The 24,230-nt window shown below is 48.7% G+C and overlaps 1 protein-coding gene across 5 annotated transcripts in view; it reads right to left on the bottom strand.

Annotated features, from left to right (window-relative positions):
* Positions 1 to 24,230, bottom strand: part of LOC135056751 (stress-induced-phosphoprotein 1-like) — a 141,930-nt gene that overhangs the window by 51,088 nt on the left and 66,612 nt on the right. For 4 of the 5 annotated variants that reach the window (XR_010244062.1, XR_010244061.1, XM_063962293.1 and 1 more), the window contains exons 4-6: positions 21,257 to 21,334; positions 19,359 to 19,484; positions 17,057 to 17,102 (exon numbers count right to left, since the gene is read on the bottom strand). Coding sequence is in view for 3 of the 5 variants with exons in the window: in XM_063962293.1 (XP_063818363.1) it covers positions 17,057 to 17,102; positions 19,359 to 19,484; positions 21,257 to 21,334 (250 nt within the window). In the remaining 2 variants the exon portion in view is untranslated. The remainder of the gene's footprint in view (positions 1 to 17,056; positions 17,103 to 19,358; positions 19,485 to 21,256; positions 21,335 to 24,230) is intronic. The other variant, XM_063962292.1, reaches the window with a different exon arrangement.

The raw sequence follows: 24,230 nt of genomic DNA, 5'->3' as shown, positions 1-24,230 counted from the left end.
TTACTGTCCTGGCTGTCACTGGTATTACTGCAGCTGTACATGTGTGTTGCTGTCCTGGCTGTCACTGGTATTACTGCAGCTGTACATGTGTGTTGCTGTACTGGCTGTCACTGGTATTACTGCAGCTGTACATGTGTGTTGCTGTCCTGGCTGTCACTGGTATTACTGCAGCTGTACATGTGTGTTACTGTCCTGGCTGTCACTGGTATTACTGCAGCTGTACATGTGTGTTGCTGTCCTGGCTGTCACTGGTATTACTGCAGCTGTACATGTGTGTTGCTGTACTGGCTGTCACTGGTATTACTGCAGCTGTACATGTGTGTTGCTGTCCTGGCTGTCACTGGTATTACTGCAGCTGTACATATGTGTTACTGTCCTGGCTGTCACTGGTATTACTGCAGCTGTACATATGTGTTACTGTCCTGGCTGTCACTGGTATTACTGCAGCTGTACATGTGTGTTGCTGTGCTGGCTGTCACTGGTATTACTGCAGCTGTACATGTGTGTTGCTGTCCTGGCTGTCACTGGTATTACTGCAGCTGTACATGTGTGTTGCTGTGCTGGCTGTCACTGGTATTACTGCAGCTGTACATGTGTGTTACTGTCCTGGCTGTCACTGGTATTACTGCAGCTGTACATGTGTGTTGCTGTCCTGGCTGTCACTGGTATTACTGCAGCTGTACATGTGTGTTACTGTCCTGGCTGTCACTGGTATTACTGCAGCTGTACATGTGTGTTGCTGTCCTGGCTGTCACTGGTATTACTGCAGCTGTACATGTGTGTTACTGTCCTGGCTGTCACTGGTATTACTGCAGCTGTACATGTGTGTTGCTGTCCTGGCTGTCACTGGTATTACTGCAGCTGTACATGTGTGTTACTGTCCTGGCTGTCACTGGTATTACTGCAGCTGTACATATGTGTTGCTGTCCTGGCTGTCACTGGTATTACTGCAGCTGTACATGTGTGTTACTGTCCTGGCTGTCACTGGTATTACTGCAGCTGTACATGTGTGTTACTGTCCTGGCTGTCACTGGTATTACTGCAGCTGTACATGTGTGTTACTGTCCTGGCTGTCACTGGTATTACTGCAGCTGTACATGTGTGTTGCTGTGCTGGCTGTCACTGGTATTACTGCAGCTGTACATGTGTGTTGCTGTCCTGGCTGTCACTGGTATTACTGCAGCTGTACATGTGTGTTACTGTCCTGGCTGTCACTGGTATTACTGCAGCTGTACATGTGTGTTGCTGTCCTGGCTGTCACTGGTATTACTGCAGCTGTACATGTGTGTTGCTGTCCTGGCTGTCACTGGTATTACTGCAGCTGTACATATGTGTTACTGTCCTGGCTGTCACTGGTATTACTGCAGCTGTACATGTGTGTTGCTGTCCTGGCTGTCACTGGTATTACTGCAGCTGTACATGTGTGTTGCTGTCCTGGCTGTCACTGGTATTACTGCAGCTGTACATGTGTGTTGCTGTCCTGGCTGTCACTGGTATTACTGCAGCTGTACATGTGTGTTGCTGTCCTGGCTGTCACTGGTATTACTGCAGCTGTACATGTGTGTTGCTGTCCTGGCTGTCACTGGTATTACTGCAGCTGTACATGTGTGTTGCTGTCCTGGCTGTCACTGGTATTACTGCAGCTGTACATGTGTGTTGCTGTGCTGGCTGTCACTGGTATTACTGCAGCTGTACATGTGTGTTGCTGTCCTGGCTGTCACTGGTATTACTGCAGCTGTACATGTGTGTTGCTGTGCTGGCTGTCACTGGTATTACTGCAGCTGTACATGTGTGTTGCTGTCCTGGCTGTCACTGGTATTACTGCAGCTGTACATGTGTGTTGCTGTGCTGGCTGTCACTGGTATTACTGCAGCTGTACATGTGTGTTGCTGTGCTGGCTGTCACTGGTATTACTGCAGCTGTACATGTGTGTTGCTGTCCTGGCTGTCACTGGTATTACTGCAGCTGTACATGTGTGTTGCTGTCCTGGCTGTCACTGGTATTACTGCAGCTGTACATGTGTGTTGCTGTGCTGGCTGTCACTGGTATTACTGCAGCTGTACATGTGTGTTGCTGTGCTGGCTGTCACTGGTATTACTGCAGCTGTACATGTGTGTTGCTGTCCTGGCTGTCACTGGTATTACTGCAGCTGTACATGTGTGTTGCTGTCCTGGCTGTCACTGGTATTACTGCAGCTGTACATGTGTGTTGCTGTCCTGGCTGTCACTGTGTTGTACAGGGGGCAGGGGCACTGTGAAATATAGGGGTGCTGATGTCTTAATAACATTACCCTGGCCCTGTCTGCTATAAAAATTTGGGTGCAGTTCTCTTACAAATTAAAAGCACACTGCTCCTGTATGCTGTAAGAATACAGGGGTGCTGTGAAAATAAAGCGGCACTGTTCTGTGTGCTGTAATAATAAAGGGGTGGTGTCCTGTGAAATGGAGAACAAAAATTTGGAGGAAAAAATTGTGGAAGATCAGAAACCACTTCCAGTTCCTAGTACTAGTGCTGAAGCAGAGGGCGTGTAAAATCCAAGAAAATTTATAATCAGAAAAAAAAAATATCTGATGAGAAACGTAAGATTGGCAATATGCCATTCACGACACGAAGTGGCAAGGAAAGGCTAAGGCCTTGGCCTATGTTCATGACTGGTCGCTCCGCTTCTCATGAGGATAGAAGCCCTTCTCCCTCTCGAAAAATAAGATTTTACTCACCGGTAAATCTATTTCTCGTAGTCTGTAGTGGATGCTGGGAACTCCGTAAGGACCATGGGGAATAGCGGCTCCGCAGGAGACTGGGCACAACTAAAGAAAGCTTTAGGACTACCTGGTGTGCACTGGCTCCTCCCTCTATGACCCTCCTCCAGACCTCAGTTAGGATACTGTGCCCGGAAGAGCTGACACAATAAGGAAAGGATTTGGAATCCCGGGTAAGACTCATACCAGCCACACCAATCACACCGTATAACTCGTGATACTATACCCAGTTAACAGTATGAAATATAACTGAGCCTCTCAACAGATGGCTCAACAATAACCCTTTAGTTAACCAATAACTATATACAAGTATTGCAGACAATCCGCACTTGGGACGGGCGCCCAGCATCCACTACGGACTACGAGAAATAGATTTACCGGTGAGTAAAATCTTATTTTTTCTGACGTCCTAGTGGATTCTGGGAACTCCGTAAGGACCATGGGGATTATACCAAAGCTCCCAAACGGGCGGGAGAGTGCGGATGACTCTGCAGCACCGAATGAGAGAACTCAAAGTCCTCCTCAGCCAGGGTATCAAATTTGTAGAATTTAGCAAATGTGTTTGACCCCGACCAAGTAGCTGCTCGGTAAAGTTGTAAAGCCGAGACCCCTCGGGCAGCCGCCCAAGAAGAGCCCACCTTCCTCGTGGAATGGGCTTTTACAGATTTAGGATGCGGCAGTCCAGCCGCAGAATGTGCAAGTTGAATCGTGCTACAGATCCAGCGAGCAATAGTCTGCTTTGAAGCAGGCGCACCCAACTTGTTGGGTGCATGCAGGATAAATAGCGAGTCAGTCTTTCTGACTCCAGCTGTCCTGGAAACATAGATTTTTAGGGCCCGGACTACGTCCAGCAACTTGGAATCCTCCAAGTCACGAGTAGCCACAGGCACCACAATAGGCTGGTTCAAATGAAAAGCTGAAACCACCTTTGGGAGAAATTGGGGACGAGTCCTCAATTCCGCCCTATCCATATAGAAAATCAGATAAGGGCTTTTACATGATAAAGCCGCCAATTCTGACACACGCCTGGCCGAAGCCAAGGCCAACAGCATGACCACTTTCCACGTGAGATATTTTAAATCCACGGTTTTAAGTGGTTCAAACCAATGTGACTTTAGGAAATTCAACACCACGTTGAGATCCCAAGGTGCCACTGGGGGCACAAAAGGGGGCTGAATATGCAGCACTCCCTTAACAAATGTCTGAACTTCAGGTAGTGAAGCCAGTTCTTTCTGGAAGAAAATCGATAGAGCCGAAATCTGGACCTTAATGGAACCCAATTTTAGGCCCATAGTCACCCCTGACTGTAGGAAGTGCAGAAAACGGCCCAGCTGAAATTCCTCCGTTGGGGCCTTCCTGGCCTCACACCACGCAACATATTTTCGCCATATGCGGTGATAATAGTTTGCGGTCACTTCTTTCCTAGCTTTAATCAGCGTAGGGATGACTTCCTCCGGAATGCCCTTTTCCTTCAGGATCCGGCGTTCAACCGCCATGCCGTCAAACGCAGCCGTGGTAAGTCTTGGAACAGACAGGGCCCCTGCTGCAGCAGGTCCTGTCTGAGCGGCAGAGGCCATGGGTCCTCTGAGATCATTTCTTGAAGTTCTGGGTACCAAGCTCTTCTTGACCAATCCGGAACAATGAGTATAGTTCTTACTCCTCTTCGTCTTATTATCCTCAGTACCTTGGGTATGAGAGGAAGAGGAGGGAACACATAAACCGACTGGTACACCCACGGTGTCACTAGAGCGTCCACAGCTATTGCCTGAGGGTCTCTCGACCTGGCGCAATATCTTTCTAGCTTTTTGTTGAGGCGGGACGCCATCATGTCCACCTGTGGCCGTTCCCAGCGATTTACAATCAGCTGAAAGACTTCTGGATGAAGTCCCCACTCTCCCGGGTGGAGGTCGTGCCTGCTGAGGAAGTCTGCTTCCCAGTTGTCCACTCCCGGAATGAACACTGCTGACAGTGCTAACACGTGATTTTCCGCCCATCGGAGAATCCTTGTGGCTTCTGCCATCGCCGTCCTGCTTCTCGTGCCGCCCTGTCGGTTTACATGGGCGACCGCCGTGATGTTGTCTGACTGGATCAGTACCGGCTGGTTTTGTAGCAGGGGTCTTGCCTGACTTAGGGCATTGTAGATGGCCCTTAGTTCCAGAATATTTATGTGTAGGGAAATCTCCTGGCTTGACCATAGCCCTTGGAAGTTTCTTCCCTGTGTGACTGCCCCCCAGCCTCGAAGGCTGGCATCCGTGGTCACCAGGACCCAGTCCTGTATGCCGAATCTGCGTCCCTCTAGAAGATGAGCACTCTGCAGCCACCACAGCAGAGACACCCTGGTCCTTGGAGACAGGGTTATCAGCCGATGCATCTGAAGATGGGATCCGGACCACTTGTCCAACAGATCCCACTGAAAGATTCTTGCATGGAACCTGCCGAATGGAATTGCTTCGTAGGAAGCTACCATTTTTCCCAGGACTCGCGTGCAGTGATGCACCGAGACCTGTTTTGGTTTCAGGAGATCTCTGACTAGAGACGACAACTCCTTGGCTTTCTCCTCCGGGAGAAACACCCTTTTCTGGTCTGTGTCCAGAACCATCCCCAGAAACAGTAGACGTGTCGTAGGAACCAGCTGTGACTTTGGAATATTCAGAATCCAACCGCGCTGTTGTAGCACCTCCCGTGATAGTGCTACCCCGACCAACAACTGTTCCCTGGACCTCGCCTTTATAAGGAGATCGTCCAAGTATGGGATAATTAAAACTCCCTTTTTTCGAAGGAGTATCATCATTTCGGCCATTACCTTGGTAAATACCCTCGGTGCCGTGGACAGACCAAACGGCAACGTCTGGAATTGGTAATGACAGTCCTGTACCACAAATCTGAGGTACTCCTGGTGAGGAAGGTAAATGGGGACATGCAGGTAAGCATCCTTGATGTCCAGTGATACCATGTAATCCCCTTCCTCCAGGCTTGAAATAACCGCTCTGAGCGATTCCATCTTGAACTTGAACCTTTTTATATAGGTGTTCAAGGATTTCAAATTTAAAATGGGTCTCACCGAACCGTCCGGTTTCGGTACCACAAACATTGTGGAATAGTAACCCCTTCCTTGTTGAAGGAGGGGTACCTTGACTATCACCTGCTGCGAATACAGCTTGTGAATTGCCTCCAGCACTGCCTCCCTGTCCGGGGGAGCTGTTGGCAAGGCAGATTTGAGGAAACGGCGAGGGGGAGACGTCTCGAATTCCAGCTTGTACCCCTGAGATACTACTTGTAGAATCCAGGGATCCACCCGTGAGCGAGCCCACTGGTCGCTGAAGTTCTTGAGACGGGCCCCCACCGTACCTGGCTCCGCCTGTGGAGCCCCAGCGTCATGCGGTGGACTTAGAGGAAGCGGGGGAGGGCTTTTGTTCCTGGGGACTGGCTGTATGCTGCAGCTTCTTTCCTCTACCTCTGCCTCTGGGCAGAAAGGACGCGCCTTTAACCCGCTTGCCTTTCTGGGGCCGAAAGGACTGTACCTGATAATACGGTGCTTTCTTTGGCTGTGAGGGAACATGGGGTAAAAATGCTGACTTCCCAGCTGTCGCTGTGGAAACGAGGTCCGAGAGACCATCCCCAAACAACTCCTCACCCTTGTAAGGCAAAACTTCCATGTGCCTTTTAGAATATGCATCCCCTGTCCACTGCCGAGTCCATAAACCCCTCCTGGCAGAAATGGACATTGCACTTATTTTAGATGCCAGCCGGCAAATATCCCTCTGTGCATCTCTCATGTATAAGACTGCGTCTTTAATATGCTCTATGGTTAGCAATATAGTGTCCCTGTCTAAGGTATCAATATTTTCTGACAGGGAATCTGACCACGCAGCTGCAGCACTACACATCCATGCTGAAGCAATAGCTGGTCTCAGTATAATACCTGAGTGTGTATAAACAGACTTCAGGATAGCCTCCTGCTTCCTATCAGCAGGCTCCTTTAGGGCGGCCGTGTCCGGAGACGGTAGTGCCACCTTCTTTGACAGGCGTGTGAGCGCTTTATCTACCCTAGGGGATGTCTCCCAACGTGACCTATCCTCTGGCGGGAAAGGGTACGCCATTAGTAACTTTTTCGAAATTACTAGTTTCTTATCGGAGGAAGCCCACGCTTCTTCACACACTTCATTTAATTCATCAGAAGGGGGAAAAACCACTGGTAGTTTTTTCTCCCCAAACATAATACCCTTTTTTGTGGTACCTGTGGTAATATCAGAAATGTGCAACACATTTTTCATTGCCGCAATCATGTAACGTGTGGCTCTATTGGAATGTACACTAGTACTTAAAGGCTATATTATGTGTTAATTTGCCAAGTAAGGTACTTATATTGCAGCCCAGGGCGCCCCCCCCCAGCGCCCTGCACTCATCAGTGACCGCAGTATGTGGTGTGCCTGGGGAGCAATGGCGCACAGCTGCAGTGCTGTGCGCTACCTTAATAAAGACCGAAGTCTTCTGCCGCCGATTTCCAGGAACGTCTTCTTGCTTCTGGCTCTGCTAGGGGGACGGCGGCGCGGCTCCGGGACCGGACGACCGAGGCTGGGCCTGTGTTCGATCCCTCTGGAGCTAATGGTGTCCAGTAGCCTAGAAGCCCAAGCTAGCTGCAAGCAGGTAGGTTCGCTTCTCTCCCCTAGGTCCCTCGTAGCAGTGAGTCTGTTGCCAGCAGATCTCACTGAAAATAAAAAACCTAAATATTACTTTCTTTCTAAGAGCTCAGGAGAGTCCCTAGTGTGCATCCAGCTCGGCCGGGCACAAAATTCTAACTGAGGTCTGGAGGAGGGTCATAGAGGGAGGAGCCAGTGCACACCAGGTAGTCCTAAAGCTTTCTTTAGTTGTGCCCAGTCTCCTGCGGAGCCGCTATTCCCCATGGTCCTTACGGAGTTCCCCGCATCCACTTAGGACGTTAGAGAAAAATAAGATTTTAAACCTACCGGTAAATCTTTTTCTCCTAGTCCGTAGAGGATGCTGGGGACTCCGTAAGGACCATGGGATATAGACGGGCTCCGCAGGAGACATGGGCACTATAAAGAACTTTAGAATGTGTGTGCACTGGCTCCTCCCTCTATGCCCCTCCTCCAGACCTCAGTTAGAGAAACTGTGCCCAGAGGAGATGGACAATACGAGGAAAGGATTTTGTTAATCTAAGGGCAAGATTCATACCAGCCCACACCATCCACGCTGTACAACCTGGAATATACGCAACCAGTTAACAGTATGAACAAAACAGTATCAGCTAAAGACTGATCTCAACTGTAACATAACCCTTATGTAAGCAACAACTATATACAAGCCTTGCCGATTTTGTCCGCACTGAGACGGGCACCCAGCATCCTCTATGGACTAGGAGAAAAAGATTTACCGGTAGGTTTAAAATCTTATTTTCTATTACGTCCTAGAGAATGCTGGGGACTCCGTAAGGACCATGGGGTTTATACCAAAGCTCCAGACCGGGCGGGAGAGTACGGACGACTCTGCAGCACTGACTGAGCAAACGCAAGGTCCTCATCAGCCAGGGTATCAAACTTATAGAACTTTGCAAAAGTGTTTGAACCTGACCAGGTAGCTGCTCGGCAAAGCTGTAAAGCCGAGACGCCTCGGGCAGCCGCCCAAGAAGAGGCCACCTTCCTAGTGGAATGGGCCTTTACCGAATTTGGTAACGGCAATCCTGCCGGAGAATGAGCCTGCAGAAATCGTGTTACAGATCCAGCGAGCAATAGTCTGCTTTGAAGCAGGAGCACCAACTTTGTTGGCTGCATACAGGACAAACAGTGCTTCTGTTTTCCTAACCCGAGCCGTCCTGGCTACATAGATTTTTAAGGCCCTGACTACATCCAGGGACTTGGAATCCTCCAAGTCACCCGTAGCCACAGGCACCACAATAGGTTGGTTCATATGAAATGAAGAAACCACCTTAGGCAAAAATTGAGGACGAGTCCTCAACTCTGCTCTATCCACATGGAAAGTCAAATAGGGGCTCTTGTGAGACAAGGCCGCCAATTCAGACACCCGCCTTGCAGATGCCAAGGCCAATAACATGACCACCTTCCAAGTGAGAAATTTTAATTCAACCGTTTGAAGCGGTTCAAACCAGTGAGACTTCAGGAACCTTAACACCACTTTAAGGTCCCATGGTGCCACTGGGGGCACAAAAGGAGGCTGGATATGCAGCACTCCCTTTACAAAAGTCTGGACTTCCGGGAGAGAAGCCAATTCCTTCTGAAAGAAAATAGACAGAGCCGAAATCTGTACCTTAATGGAGCCTAATTTTAGGCCCATATCCACTCCTGTCTGTAGAAAGTGGAGAAAACGGCCCAGATGGAAATCTTCCGTAGGAGCCTTCCTGGCTTCACACCAAGATACATACTTCCTCCAGATACAGTGATAATGTTTCGCCGTCACCTCCTTCCTAGCCTTTATCAGAGTAGGGATGACTTCCTCCGGAATACCTTTCCCAGCTAGGATTCGGCGTTCAACCGCCATGCCGTCAAACGTAACCGCGGTAAGTCTTGGAACACGCAGGGCCCCTGTTGCAACAGGTCCTCCCTGACAGGAAGAGGCCACGGATCTTCTGTGAGCATCTCCTGAAGATCTGAATACCAGGCCCTTCGAGGCCAATCTGGGACAATGAGTATTGTCCGTACTCTTTTTCGTCTTATGATTTTCAATACTTTTGAGATGACAGGAAGAGGAGGAAACACATACACCGACTGAAACACCCATGGTGACACCAAGGCGTCCACCGCTACTGCCTGAGGGTCCCTGGACCTGGCACAATACCTCCGAAGCTTCTTGTTGAGGCGTGATGCCATCATGTCTATTTGAGGAGGTCCCCAAAGACTTGTTATCTCTGCAAAGACTTCTTGATGAAGTCCCCACTCTCCTGGATGGAGATCGTGTCTGCTGAGGAAGTCTGCTTCCCAGTTGTACACTCCCGGAATGAATACCGCTGACAGAGCGCTTACGTGATTTTATGCCCAGCGCAGAATCCCAGTGGCTTCCGCCATTGCCACTCTGCTCCTTGTCCCACCTTGGCGGTTTACATGAGCTACGGCTGTGACGTTTTCTGATTGAATCAGAACCGGTAGGTTGCGAAGAAGATTCTCCGGTTGTCGTAGGCCGTTGTATATGGCCCTTAATTCCAGCACGTTGATGTGTAGACAAGCCTCCTGGCTTGACCACAGTCCCTGAAAATTCCTTCCTTGTGTGACTGCTCCCCAGTCTCGGAGGCTCGCGTCCGTTGTTATCAGAACCCAGTCTTGAATGCCGAATCTGCGACCCTCTAGAAGGTGAGCACTCTGCAGCCACCACAGGAGAGACACCCTGGCCCTGGGGGACAGGCTTATCTTCTGATGTATTTGTAGATGGGATCCCGACCAATTGTCCAGAAGGTCCCACTGAAATGTCCTCGCATGAAACCTGCCGAAGGGGATGGCCTCGTAGGCTGCCACCATTTTTCCCAGAACTCGAGTGCATTGATGAAGCGACACTCTTTTTGGACTTTAGCAGGTCTCTGACCATGTTCTGGAGGTCCTGGGCTTTTTCCATCGGGAGAAAAACCCTCTTCTGTTCCGTGTCCAGAATCATGCCTAGGAATGATAGCAGCGTCGTTGGGATCAATTGCGACTTTGGCAGATTTAGAATCCAACTGTGCTGTTGTAGCACTCTCAGGGAGAGTGCTACGCTTTTCAGCAATTGATCTCTCGATCTCGCTTTTATCAGGAGATCGTCCAAGTACGGGATAATTGTGACGCCCTGCCTGCGCAGGAGCACCATCATCTCCGCCATCACCTTGGTGAAAATCCTCGGGGCCGTGGAAAGCCCAAACGGCAACGTCTGAAACTGGTAATGACAGTCCTGTACAGCGAATCTCAGGTACGCCTATGGGGACATGAAGATAGGCATCCTTTATGTCCAGTGACACCATATAATCCCCCCCTTCCAGACTGGAGATCACAGCCCGGAGCGATTCCATCTTGAATTTGAACTTTTTCAAGTACAGGTTTAGGGATTTTAGATTTAAAATGGGTCTGACCGAACCATCCGGCTTCGGGACCACGAACAGGGTTGAATAGTACCCTTTCCCCTGTTGGACTAGGGGAACCGTGATAATCACTTGCTGTAGACACAGCTTTTGAACTGCAGCTAACACTACTGCCCTCTCTGGGGGAGAAGCTGGCAAGGCCGACTTGAAAAATTGGTGAGGGGGTACCTCTTCGAATTCCAGTTTGTAGCCTTGGGAGACAATTTCCATCGCCCAGGGATCCACGTCTGACAGAACCCAGACCTGGCTGAAGAGTCGAAGACGTGCCCCCACCGGCGCAGACTCCCTCAGTGGAGCCACAGCGTCATGCGGTAGATTTAGTAGAAGCCGCGGAGGATTTCTGCTCCTGGGAACTAGCCGGAGCAGGTGCTCTCTTCCCTCTACCCTTACCTCTGGCGAGGAAAGATGAGCCCCGACCTCTTCTGGACTTATGCGACCGAAAGGACTGCATCTGATATTGTGGAGTTTTCTTTTGCTGTGGGAGAACAAAAGGCAAAAAGGTAGATTTACCAGCGGTAGCTATGGCAACCAGGTCCGCGAGACCTTCCCCAAATAAAACTTCACCTTTGTATGGCAAAACCTCCATATGCTTTCTTGAGTCGGCATCACCCGTCCATTGACGGGTCCACAGGGCTCGCCTAGCAGAAATCGCCATGGCGTTGGCTCTCGAACCTAGCAGCCCAACGTCTCTTTATGCGTCCCTCATATATAAGACTGCGTCTTTAATGTGACCTAAGGTCAATAAAATGGTATCCCTGTCTAGGGTATCAAGGTCAGCTGACAAGGTATCTGTCCAAGCTGCAACTGCACTACACACCCATGCCGATGCTATTGCCGGTCTGAGCAAAGCACCTGTATGCGCATAAATAGATTTTAAAGTAGTTTCCTGTCTGCGATCAGCAGGATCCTTGAGGGCTGCCGTGTCCGGAGACGGTAGCGCCACCTTCTTGGACAGGCGTGTTAAAGCCTTGTCCACCCTTGGTGAGGATTCCCAACGTACCCTGTCCTGTGCAGGGAAAGGATACGCCATAAGAATCCTTTTGGGAATCTGCAATTTTTTATCTGGAGTTTCCCAAGCTTTTTCAAATAACTCGTTAAGCTCATGAGATGGGGGAAAGGTTACCTCAGGTTTCTTTTCCTTATACATGCGCACCCTCGTGTCAGGGACCGAGGGGCCATCTGTGATATGCAAAACATCTTTTATTGCAATAATCATATAATGAATACTTTTGGCCACCCTTGGGTGTAACCTCGCATCATCGTAGTCGACACTGGAGTCAGAATCCGTGTCGGTATCAGTGTCTGCTATCTGGGATAGGGGACGTTTTTGAGACCCAGAAGGGCCCTGTGACCCAGTGGAAGCCGTGGATTGACTCTCTGCTTTTTCCCTGGACTCTGCTTTGTCCAGCCTCTTATGTAATAAGGTCACATTTGCATTTAAAACATTCCACATGTCCATCCAATCATGAGTCGGCGTTGCCGACGGAGACACCACAATCATCTGCTCCACCTCCCCCTTAGCTGAGCCTTCTGCATCAGACATGCCGACATACTCGTACCGACACCCCCACACACACAGGGATATAGCTCTAAGGAGACAGTTCCCCAATAATGCCCTTTGAAGAGACAGAGAGAGAGTATGCCAGCACACACCCAGCGCCAACTGACACTGGAAATAATTTCCCAGAGAATAGCGCTTTTATATATATTTACTGTGTAATACACTCACTGCGCCTTACAAGTGCCCCCCCCCCCCCTCTTTTCAGCCCTGTGTCACCGTGTTCAGCAGGGGAGAGACCAGGGAGCCAGCTTCTCCGCAGATCTCTGTGGAGAAAATGGCGCTGGTTAGTGCTGAGGGACCAAGCTCCTCCCCCTCCAGCGGCGGGCTTCGGTCCAGCTCAAAGCATAAAAAACTGGCAGGGGATTTATATAATCACTGCCTCCGCAGCCCATAAACTTCAAAAGTGCCAGATTTAGAGGTGTTTATTGCTGCCAAGGGCGCTCCCCCTGCACCCTGCACCCGTCCGTGCCTGCCAGTGTGTGTTGTGTGTGGGAGCAATGGTGCGCAGCATTACCGCTGCGCGCTTACCTCAGGAAGATCTGAAGTCTTCTGCCGCCTAAGATGTCTTCTTTCTTCTTATACTCACCCGGCTTCAATCATCCGGCTCTGTGAGGAGGACGGCGGCGCGGCTCTGGGAGGAACGGCGGGGGGGAGACCTGCGTTCCGACTCCCTCTGGAGCTAATAGTGTCCAGTAGCCTAAGAAGCAGAGCCTATCACTTAAGTAGGTCTGCTTCTCTCTCCTTCGTCCCACGATGCAGGGAGCCTGTTGCCAGCAGTGCTCCCTGAAAATAAAAAACCTAACAAAATTATTTTTCAGAGAAACTCAGGAGAGCTCCCCTGTAGTGCACCCAATCTCCTCTGGGCACAGGATCTAACTGAGGTGTGGAGGAGGGGCATAGAGGGAGGAGCCAGTGCACACCCATTCTAAAGTTCTTTATAGTGCCCATGTCTCCTGCGGAGCCCGTCTATACCCCATGGTCCTTACGGAGTCCCCAGCATCCTCTAGGACGTAAGAGAAATAAAAATAAATAAGCTTGTTAAAGCACAGGAAAAAAACAACTGTGCATTCAGAGATATCACAAATCCACAAGGAGAGTCCGGGTGTGTCCGCGGTTGCAATGTCTAGGCCTGACCTTCCCAACACTGGACAGAAAGAGGTGGCTCCTTCCACCATTTGCATGCCATCTGCAAGTGCTGGAAGGAGCACCCACAGTCCAGTTTCTGATATTCAAATTGTAGATGTCACTGTTGAAGTACACCAGGATGAGGATATGGGTTTTGCTGGTGCTGAGGAGGAATTTGACAAGGAGTATTCTGATGGTGATGTGGTTTGTTTAAATGAGGCACCGAGGGAGACAGTGGTTGTCCGTGGGATGAGAAAGCCCATTGTCATGCCTCGGCAAAATACCAAAAAAGACACCTCTTGGGTGTTGAATTATTTCTCCACAAATCCGGACAGCAGGTGTCAAGCCATGTGTTGCTTTTGTCAATCCGTAATAAGTAGGGGTAAGGACGTTAAATACATAGGAATATCCTCCCTTATACGTCACCTGTAGTGCATTCATCAGAAGTCATTGTCAAGTTCAGAAACTTTGGGTAAGAGCATAAGCAGTCCACTGACACCTAAATCCCTTCTTCCTCTTGTACCCAAGCTCCTGCAAGCCACACCACCAACTCCCTCAACGTCAACTTTCTCCTCAGTCAGGAACGTCAGAAGTCCTGCAAGCCATGTCACTGGCATGACTGATGAGTCCTCTCCTAACCGGGATTCCTCCGAAGGATCCTTGAGTGGTACACCTACTGCTGCTGCTGCTGGGAGCCAATCGTCATCCCAGAGGGGAAGTCGGAAGACCACTTGTACTACTTCAACTAAGCAATTGACTGTCTAACAGTCCTTCGCGAGGAAGATGAAATATGACAGCAGTCATCCTGTTGCAAAGCGGATAACTGAGGCCTTGACAGCTATGTTGGTGTTAGACGTGCGTCCGGTATCCGCCATTAGTGCAGTGGGATTTAGACAATTGATGGAGGTAGTGTGTCCCCGGTACCAAATCCCATCTACATTCCACTTCACTAGAAAAGCGATTCCCGGACTGTACAGGGACATTAAGAAAAGTGTCCTCAGTGTCCTGAAAAATGCGGTTGTACGCAGTGTCCACTTAACCACAGACATGTGGACAAGTGGAGCAGGGCAAACTAAGGACTACATGACTGTGATAGCCCACTGGGTAGATGTATTGCCTCCCGCAGAAACAACAGCAGCGGCACCAGTAGCAGCATCTCACAAACGCCAGCTCATTCCTAGGCAGGCTACGCTGTGTATCACCAGTTTCCGTAAGAGGCACATCACTGACAACCTCTAACGGATACTGAGGGGCATCATCGCAGAATGGCTTACCCCAATTGGAATCTCCTGGGGATTTGTGATATCGGACAACGCCACCAATATTGTACGTGCATTTCATCTGGGCAAATTCCAGCACGTCCCATGTTTTGCACATACAGTTAATTTGGTGGTGCAGAATTATTTTTTTTAAATGACAGGGGCGTGCAGGCAAATTGCGGGCTACTTTCGGCATTCAACCACTGCATGCCGAAGACTGGAGTGCCAGCAAACACTCCTGAACCTGCCCTGCCATCACCTGAAGCAAGAGGTGGTAACGAGGTGGAATTCAACACTCTATATGCTTCAGAGGATGGAGGAGCAGCAAAAGGCCATTCAAGCCTATACATTCACACACGATATAGGCAAAGGAGGGAAAATGCACCTGACTCAAGCGCAGTGGAGAATGATTTCCGTCTTGTGCAAGGTTCTCCAACCCTTCGAACTTGAAGTCAGTTCAGACACTGCCAGCTTGAGTCAGGTCATTCCCCTCATCAGGCTTTTGCAGAAGCAGCTGGAGAAATTGAGAAGCTAAGACGGAGCAATTTCGCTAAGTATGTGGACCTTGTGGATGAAGCCCTTCATTCGCTTTGCCAGGATTCAAGGGTGGTCAATCTGTTTAAATCAGAGCACTACATTTTGGCCTCTGTGCTCGATCCTAGGTTTAAAGCCTACGTTGTATCTCTCTTTCCGGCAGACACAAGTCTAAAGAGGTGCAAAGACCTGCTGGTGAGAAAATTATCAACTCAAGCGTAACGTGATCCGTCAACAGCTCTTCATCTTCATCGTCTCCCGCAACTGGGGCTGCGAGGAAAAGGATAAAATTTCCTAGCCCACCCGCTGGCGGTGATGCAGGGCAGTCAGGAGCAAGTGCTGACATCTGGTCCGGACTGAAGGACCTGCCAACGATTACTGACATGTCTACTGTCACTGCATATGATGTTGTCAACATTGAAAGAATGGTGGAGGATTACATCGGTGACAGCATCCAAGTAGGCATGTCAGACAGTCCGTATGTATACTGGCAGGAAAAAGAGGCAATTTGTAGGCCCTTGCACAAACTGGCTTTAGTTTACCTAAGTTGCCCCCCCCTCCAGTGTGTACTCTGAAAGAGTGTTTAGTGCAGCCGGTAACCTTGTCAGCGATCGGCGTAGGAGGTTACTTCCACAAAATGTGTAGAAGATGACGTTCATCAAATGAATTATAAATTCCTCCAGGAATACCTTTACCAGCAATTGCCTCCAGAAAGTACACAGGGACCTGTGGTGGTGGATTCCAGTGGGGACAAACTAATACTCTGTGAGGAGGAGGATGTACACACTGAAAGGGGTGAGGGATCGGAGGATGAGGATGAAGACGACATCTTGCCTCTGTAGAGCCAGTTTGTGCAAGGAGAGATGAATTACTTCTTTTTTGGTTGGGGGATTAATTGCTTCTTTTTTTGTGGGGGCCCAAACAAACCAATTATTTCAGCCACAGTCGTGTGGCAGACCCTGTCGCTGAAATGATTGGTTTGCTAAAGTGTCCTGTGTATACAACATATGAGTGGGTGGGAGGGCCCAAGGACAATTCCATTTTGCACCTCTTATTTTTTTCTTTGCATGATGTGCTTTTTAAAAGTGCCATCCTGTCTGCCACTGCAGTGCCACTCCTAAGATGGGCCAGGTGTTTGTGCCACACACTTGTGTCGCTTAGCTTAGTCACCCAGCAACCTCGGTGCACCTCTTTTTTTGCATGATGTGCTGTTTGGGGCCTACTTTTTAAAAGTGCCATCCTGTCTGCCACTGCAGTGCCACTCCTAGATGGGCCAGGTGTTTGTGCCGCCCACTTGTGCACTTGTGTCGCTTAGCTTAGTCATACAACGACCTCGGTGCATACTTTTGGCCTAAAAATAATATTGTGAGGTGTTCAGAATAGACTGGAAATGAGTGGAAATGAATGTTATTGAGGTTAATAATTATACAGATCAAAATCACCCCCAAATTCTGTGATTTTAGCGGTTTTTGTGTTTTTTTCAAAAATCATCCCAATCCAAAACCAAAACCCGAAAGGGTGGTATTGGCAAAACCAATCCAGATCAAAAACACGAGCGAGGATCGAGATCCAAAGGATCCAGGGAAACACAATATGCACCCAAAAAATACATGGAGCTACAGCATCAGATGCAGGAATTAAATTATTGGTTTAACAGATGGTAACTGAACGGTCACATTTTGTGCGTCTATATATACGGATTGGGCTTCCTATATACTGCATGTATACAGGACCTACTCACCGGCAAGATATTGGCCTCTTTGGATCAAAGAATCCGTGCAGTCATCCTGGGAAGATGAAAAAGACGGTGGTGTGAGGATATATCCACATGAACACATTACTGGGGAACATCTAATATGTAAGACTTAAGATGAAGGCCACAACAGTATGCACAGTGCGGTATGGGAGCTGTTCTCTGCAAACACTTTTTTTTTTTATAAAGTTATTTATTCCAAAAAAAAAAAGACTCCAAGACCCAATCATGCTGTATAATAGATCCCAAATGCACGCACATGAAGGTTGCCTAGGAGATATAACAGTAGCCAGCGATTAGACCGACTGTTTAGTTTGTGGTGTCGGTTTCTATTCCTTCAGCAATAGTATGAGGCAAACCTCCATCTCTACCACTGTGCAGAGAAACGGCAATGTATTAGCTATACTACCTAATAAGAGAATCAATCGTTTTGCACATACAGGGCCTTATGTAATAGTCTGCGCAATGGCGCTTTAATAATACAGGCCGTCTATCGCCACAGTCTGCACCTCACACATTTGTCCTTTTATACTGTGGCTCAAGTTGTGCCAAGTAGCACCTCTTTGCGCACCAGGTTTCATGCGACTTGGCCGCACGTCTTAAATAAAACAAGTGGAAGCAACAAAATGACATTGCTAGCATACACTGACCACTGGGGATGTGCAACATTTGTATATCTGTGTGTGACAGAGTCTGAATCTGTTCTGTGATGTGAACGCCCACAGCCTTTCCTCACGAGTTGCGTTGTGTTTCATCCACAACTTTGTACGGGTGTAAAACCAGCTCCTGTACTGCACTATGGCCTGATTCAGGTTTATAAATAAAACAAACACAAGCAAATTTATTCTGAAAAATAAACGTGAATATGGAATTGAATTTGATGTGGATCAACATCACACCTAATTGAATTGTTCCCTTCTGTCTGGGACAAACCATGTTGACATGTAGGGGGGGCAATACATCTATATTGTGCAGGGTAAATAATGGCTGCTTTTGCACGTAGCCCACAAATGCTAGGAAGCTTTATTTTTACACTGCAATTTAATTTTCAGTTTGAACACACCCCACCCAAATCTAACCCTCTCTGCACATGTTACATCTACCCCACCTGTAGTGCAACATGGTTTTGCCCAGCTTGCTACTTACAAACATGAATCAGATTCATGAGTGGCTTTCCACTGCATCTACGATGAGACCAGGATGCAAACTTTAAAGAAATATAGTACACTTCTCATCTCGAATCGTCTCAGTCGCATCGGGGGCCTAGCGCCATACAGCGCAAAGACATTCAGTGTAATAGGACGCACCTGGAAGCACCACAGTGGCTGATGCAGGATTGTTGGCAATAGGTATGTATATTACCCTTTGGGGGTCATTCCGAGTTGATCGCTAGCTGCTTTCGTTCGCTGTGCAGCGATGAGGCAAAAAAATGGCACTTATGCGCATGCAACGCAATGCGCACGCGCAAAGTAATTTTACACCAAACAATGTTGTTTATCACAAGGTCTAGTGAAGCTTTTCAGTCGCAATGCTGGCCGCAGAGTGATTGACATGAAGTGGGCGTTTCTGGGTGTCAACTGACCGTTTTCAGGGAGTGTTCGGAAAAACGCAGGTGTGCCAGGAAAAACGCAGGCTAACTGGGTGAACGCAGGGCGTGTTTGTGATGTCAAAACAGGAACTGAACAGTCTGAAGTCATCGCAAGCGCTGAGTAGGTTTTGAGCTACTCTAAAACTGCACAAAAAAATGTTGCCGCCGTTCTGCGATCCTTTCGTTCGCACTTCTGCTAAGCTAAAATACACTCCCAGTGGGAGGCGGCATAGCGTTTGCACGGCTGCTAAAAACTGCTAGCGAGCGATCAACTCGGAATGACCCCCTATAAAAAAAAAAAGTATATGCTTCCAAACAGGAGCAAATCTATGATTCTTCAGGTCTATACGAGCCGCATTTACGTAAACATGTCTCTACTGTAGTCGCCATACTGTAGAATGCGCCCTTCCCCCCGTTACCCTGACCTCCAGACGCAGATAGGGGTACATTACAGAACTGCTGATGTATGCACAGTCACGTGTGTGTATTTTCACATTCTGAGCATGTGCAGAATGAAATCATGCAGAATATTCTACACAAACTGGTGTTGTGCTGGTTTTTCATCATCAGCACTGTATCTATCTACCACAGCATCTGTGACAGGCACTTACATGTTAGTAGCATTATCTTAGTTAATAACTGCTCAGAAAATCCTATGATGAAGAGTTAATAGTCCACTAGCTGTGGGGCCAGTACAGGTACCTCTTGTGCCTTCTCTTCATTCTCTTTGTTAGCATTATGCTTCTTGTCAAGTTTGCTCCTGGTCTTTGGTCTAATGTGACTGGCAGCATTGGCAACAAATGCACTGTTTACATCCCACTCCGGTTCCTACCAAGAGAGGACAAAAGTATATTAACGTGCGGACATTTCTGGGAAATTGTGCCGCTCATGGTAAAGCAGTCCCTTGTTTAACAAACTTCCAGGTGCACCACCACGTATGGCAAACGTTCCTCATTCCAGAGCTTAGATTGCGGCAATGCAATGAATGAATATCACTGTGCATATTGGGCGGGATGTACTAAGCGGAAAATGCGGTAAACTCCCTGTTTACCGCATTTTCCTGATGTACTATCCCCCGGCCCGCCAGGTCAGCGCCGCGGCGGGGAAGCCTATGGGCGTACGTCCATAGAAGCCTATGGGCTTCTCTCCGCGGCGCTGTGTGAGGGATCCGATCGGATCCCTCCCAGCATGCCCTGCGGCCGCCCCCGTCACCCAGCGCATGCGCAGACTGACTCCTGGGGCCGAATCCCGGAAGTCAGGCTGCCGCTGCGCATCGCGGAGGACAGCTCTTATCGGAAGAGCTGTCCTCCGCAATACTGATCGCATATGTTAGTACATATGCGATGAGCATCGTGGCGCAGGGCGGCGATGTACATTAGTACATCCCGCCCATTATACATACATCCAGACAACCCGACGTACTATAGGGCTTCACAGTCCTTCAGGAATACCAACATAGAGACTTATATTTGGCCTATCCAGTATCATGTGTACAGCAAGTATCATAGAAATCCAGCAGATGTTCCCCCCAACGCGTCATCTGATATTAATAAACCTTTTCTTAATTACAGGAAAATGGGCAACTTACTTTTATAGGCAAAGACCATTGAGACATGTCCTCTGAAGATGTGATGTTTAATAACACAGCTACAGCACGTGACACATATGAGGGATTTGGCTGCCCTTGGGTATCTTGCTTTTAAAGCACATGACAGGTGAAGAAGTAATTATCCCAATTAACAAAAGCTTTATTCACATCAATGGGCTGCAACAGCCCAGCTGATAAAGTGATCATCTGAATAAGTCATGACATCTGCTGAAACTTAATTGATGTCAAATTTAATTGGGTAATTCAGACCTGATCGCAAGGGTGCGTTTTTTGCATCCCTGCGATCAGGTAGTCGCCGCCTACAGGGGGAGGGGTAATTCGCTGTGCAAGCGTGCAATCGCATGTGCAGGAGAGCTGCACAAACAGCAGTTTGTACAGTCTCTGCACAGCCCAGGACTTACTCAGCCGCTGCGATGATCGGGGCCGGAGCTGACGTCATGAATCCTCCCACAAAACGCCTGGTCCTTCCTGCGTTTTTTCCAGACACTCCCTAGAAACCGTCAGTTGCCACCAACAAACGCGCTCTTCCTGTCAATCTTCTTGCAACCGCCGGTGTGAAAGCAGCATCCCGTCGCTGCTCGTCGCTGCAGACCTTCGCATTGACGTGCATACGCAGTTCAGACCTGATCGCCCGCTGTGCGAAAACGCACTGCAGCGATCAGGTCCAAATTAGCCCCTGAGGGGTACATTTACTAAGCAGTGATAAAAGTGGAGGAGAAGTGAGTCAGTGGAGAAGTTGCCCATGGCAACCAATCAGCATTGATGCAACATTTATAATGTGCATACTATAACATTATACAGAGCAGCTTGACATGGGCAATTTCTCCACTGGCTCACTTTTCCCCTTGTATCACTGTTTAGTACATGTCCCCCTAAGGTTTTAAATCCAATGACTGTAGAGACTAACTGCACTCACACCCGCAACATCTGCTGGATAGACAAGTAAGGGACTTTGGAACGGATTATTTTATCCACTCATTAGGTTACTTACTGTATGCACATCTGTAACTACCTGCTCATTTTCTTCAAGATGTTTTTTCTTTTCAAGCTTTTTCCGCTCCCGCTGTCTCTGAGGATAGAAGGCAGAGATTTCTCACTCAATGGCGTCTTTCCCTCAAAAATAATATACATCTAATCAACATGCTTACCCCCCCCCCCCCTTCTCCCTTTCTAAAATTACAGCAACAACAGGCAAGTCTAGTCTATCAGACAATGGAATTGATGTCATTCTAGCACAAAATGAGGAATAAGCTGGTGAGAGGCCCCTCTGTCTGCTCTCACTGGCTGCCTGCCCAGATCGGAGGAAGCTGGTACCAAACCAGGCCACCCTCTCCCGGAGAAGGTCCCAAATGACTTATGTAGATGACGGCTGGTTCCTGCACGGACGGGGACGGGCTGGAGGGATTCGGAAACAAGCTTTAGGATACGGTACATGTTATGGTGTGATGTGGAAGATGGACGTGGCAGAGAAATTGCAGGAGAAGATGTACCGGAGGTGAGAGGTGATAATGGGGAGTGGCCACATAAAGCCAGAGGGTGGGGGAGCAGGTGTTGTATTGCCAGTGATGGACAATGCTGCTACCACAGCATAGCTGATAGAGAGGTAGTAGAAGCGAAAGGAAAACTGAGCTACATGCAGCACTGGGCACTATAGATATCGAGCTGGTGAATGACGGGTCCCAAATGCCAGTATATTCATATCCAGTCACATCTTATGATCTCAGCACTGTGGTCCCTATAGAAGCGAAACCTTCTAGAAGTCTCAAACACTATCAGACTGTGGACAAAAACCAAACCACCCACAGTATTTGCTGCAGATAAGAGAGCAGGAATGATCTCGCCTGACGATGTGTAAAAAGCGGACTGGCTACTGCGTTTCTTGGCATACTGAGTGACTGACACCTCATGCCTTCAGTATAGGTCCACTACCTGGATTTATGTAATCCATAATACGGCTTTATAACACAATGGACCATATACCATCAGCCGAATTCAATTCGCTGCAACCGCGGCTTTTTGCTTTTATCTAGAAATCCTTCTTCAGTTAATGTGCGTTTTAACTCAAGACACAGACTAGGAGAAAAGTAGGAAAAATGAGATTTATGGTAAGAACTTACCATTGTTAAATCTCTTTCTGCGAGGTACACTGGGCTCCACAAGGATTAACATTGGGGTATAGAGAAGGATCTTGATCCGAGGCACCAACAGGCTCAAAGCTTTGACCTTCCCAAGATGCATAGCGCCGCCTCCTATATCGCCCCGCCTCCGTGCACAGGAGCTCAATTTAGTTAACCAGCCCAATGCAGTGGCAGGTACCAGAGACGACAAACAAGTGTAGCCACATAGACCACACACTCACCAAAGGGGAGGGTGTCAGCGGCTAATGCCACACCAACCCAAAGAAGCAAAGTACATCAGGGTGGGCGCCTTGTGGAGCCCAGTGTACCTCGCAGAAAGAGATTTAACAACGGTAAGTTCTTACCATAAATCTCGTTTTCTGCTGCGGGGTACACTGGGCTCCACAAGGATTAACATCGGGCATGCCCTAAAGCAGTTCCTTATGGGAGGGGACGCACTGTAGCGGTCACAAGAACCCGGCGTCCAAAGGAAGCATCCTGGGAGGAGGAAATATCGAATGCATATAACCGTATGAACGTTTTCACTGAGGACCACGTAGCCGCCATGCACAAGTGATCAAGGGTCGCACCACGGTGGGCCGTCCAAGAAGGTCCAACCGACCGAGTAGAATGGGCTTTAATGGTAGCAAGAACCGGTTGACCAGCCTGTACATAAACATGTGCAATCACCATTCTAATCCATCTGGCCAAAACCTGCTTGGAAGCAGGCCAGCCACGTTTGTGAAAACCAAAACAATACAAAAAGAGAATCAGATTTCCTAATGAAAGAAGTTCTCTTCACATAGGGCTCTCCGCCCTTACCACATCCAAAGACCGCTCTTTGGAAGACAAGGAGAATTAAAGGCTGGAACCACAATCTCCTGGGTAAGGTGGAAGGAAGACACCACCTTAGGCAAACAACCTGGCCGCGTTCTAAGAATCGCCCAGTCACGGTGAAAAATCAAATAGGGGGACTTACATGATAAATCACCCAAGTCCGAGACCCTTCTAGCTGAGGCAATCGCCAGCAAGAATAAAACCTTAAGTGAAAGCCACTTAAGGTCAGCAGATGCAAGTGTTACATTCACTGTACTTGGTACTCTAGAGACAGGGTGGATATGCTCCAAGTATAGGAACGTGATGCTGCAGCTGGAACTGAGTTTAGCAGCAACCACAATAGAACACTGACTCCGTTGTCTCTCCCACGTGGTCGGTCTACGCCTGCGAGACTATGTTTGCTTGGGCCCACGGCAGCAGCGTTTGAAGGGCGGATTAGGTCTGCCCAACTCCGATACCCCCCGGTCTTTGTTGGAGACAAGGCGTAAACCGAGACTGGGCGAGAAAAAGGGGAACCTCTAACTGAAACAGAAACAGAGATAGGGGGAACTACTGAACATTACAACAAAGGTATGTGCGGCGCGGCCGCCAAGACAAACTATAACCAAGGTAATGCTGCCCGAATACCAAACACAACACCGTCGTAATTCGGTGAGGACAGCAATAGCGGAAACCTCCGCAGAAAAACACAAAAGCCAGAAAGTAAGAACAAATACGGCCACAGCCGTAAGGTGCGGCAGAGCCGCTACTCACAACACCGGTAAAGGTGCATGATGAAGGAACAGGAACTCCAAGGCTGCAGATAAAGGACAACAGGACTGGAAGACTGGAGAAGAATTCCAATGATCAGGCTCCGTACACCAGGACTCAGGATACAGAATTAACTGGCAAACAGGGCCTGGACACAGATGTAATACTGTACATGAAACAACCGGGAACATACAGGTATCGTAGCAAAACGTCTATCACCAGCACTAGACTGCAGGGCTAGCTGGGTGATAAGGGAACACG

Source organism: Pseudophryne corroboree, chromosome 3 (assembly GCF_028390025.1).
Source record: "Pseudophryne corroboree isolate aPseCor3 chromosome 3, aPseCor3.hap2, whole genome shotgun sequence".
In the NCBI taxonomy this organism is placed as follows: domain Eukaryota; kingdom Metazoa; phylum Chordata; class Amphibia; order Anura; family Myobatrachidae; genus Pseudophryne; species Pseudophryne corroboree.
Note: the sequence above shows the minus strand (reverse complement) of the source record. Positions and strands in the feature narration are given on the sequence as shown.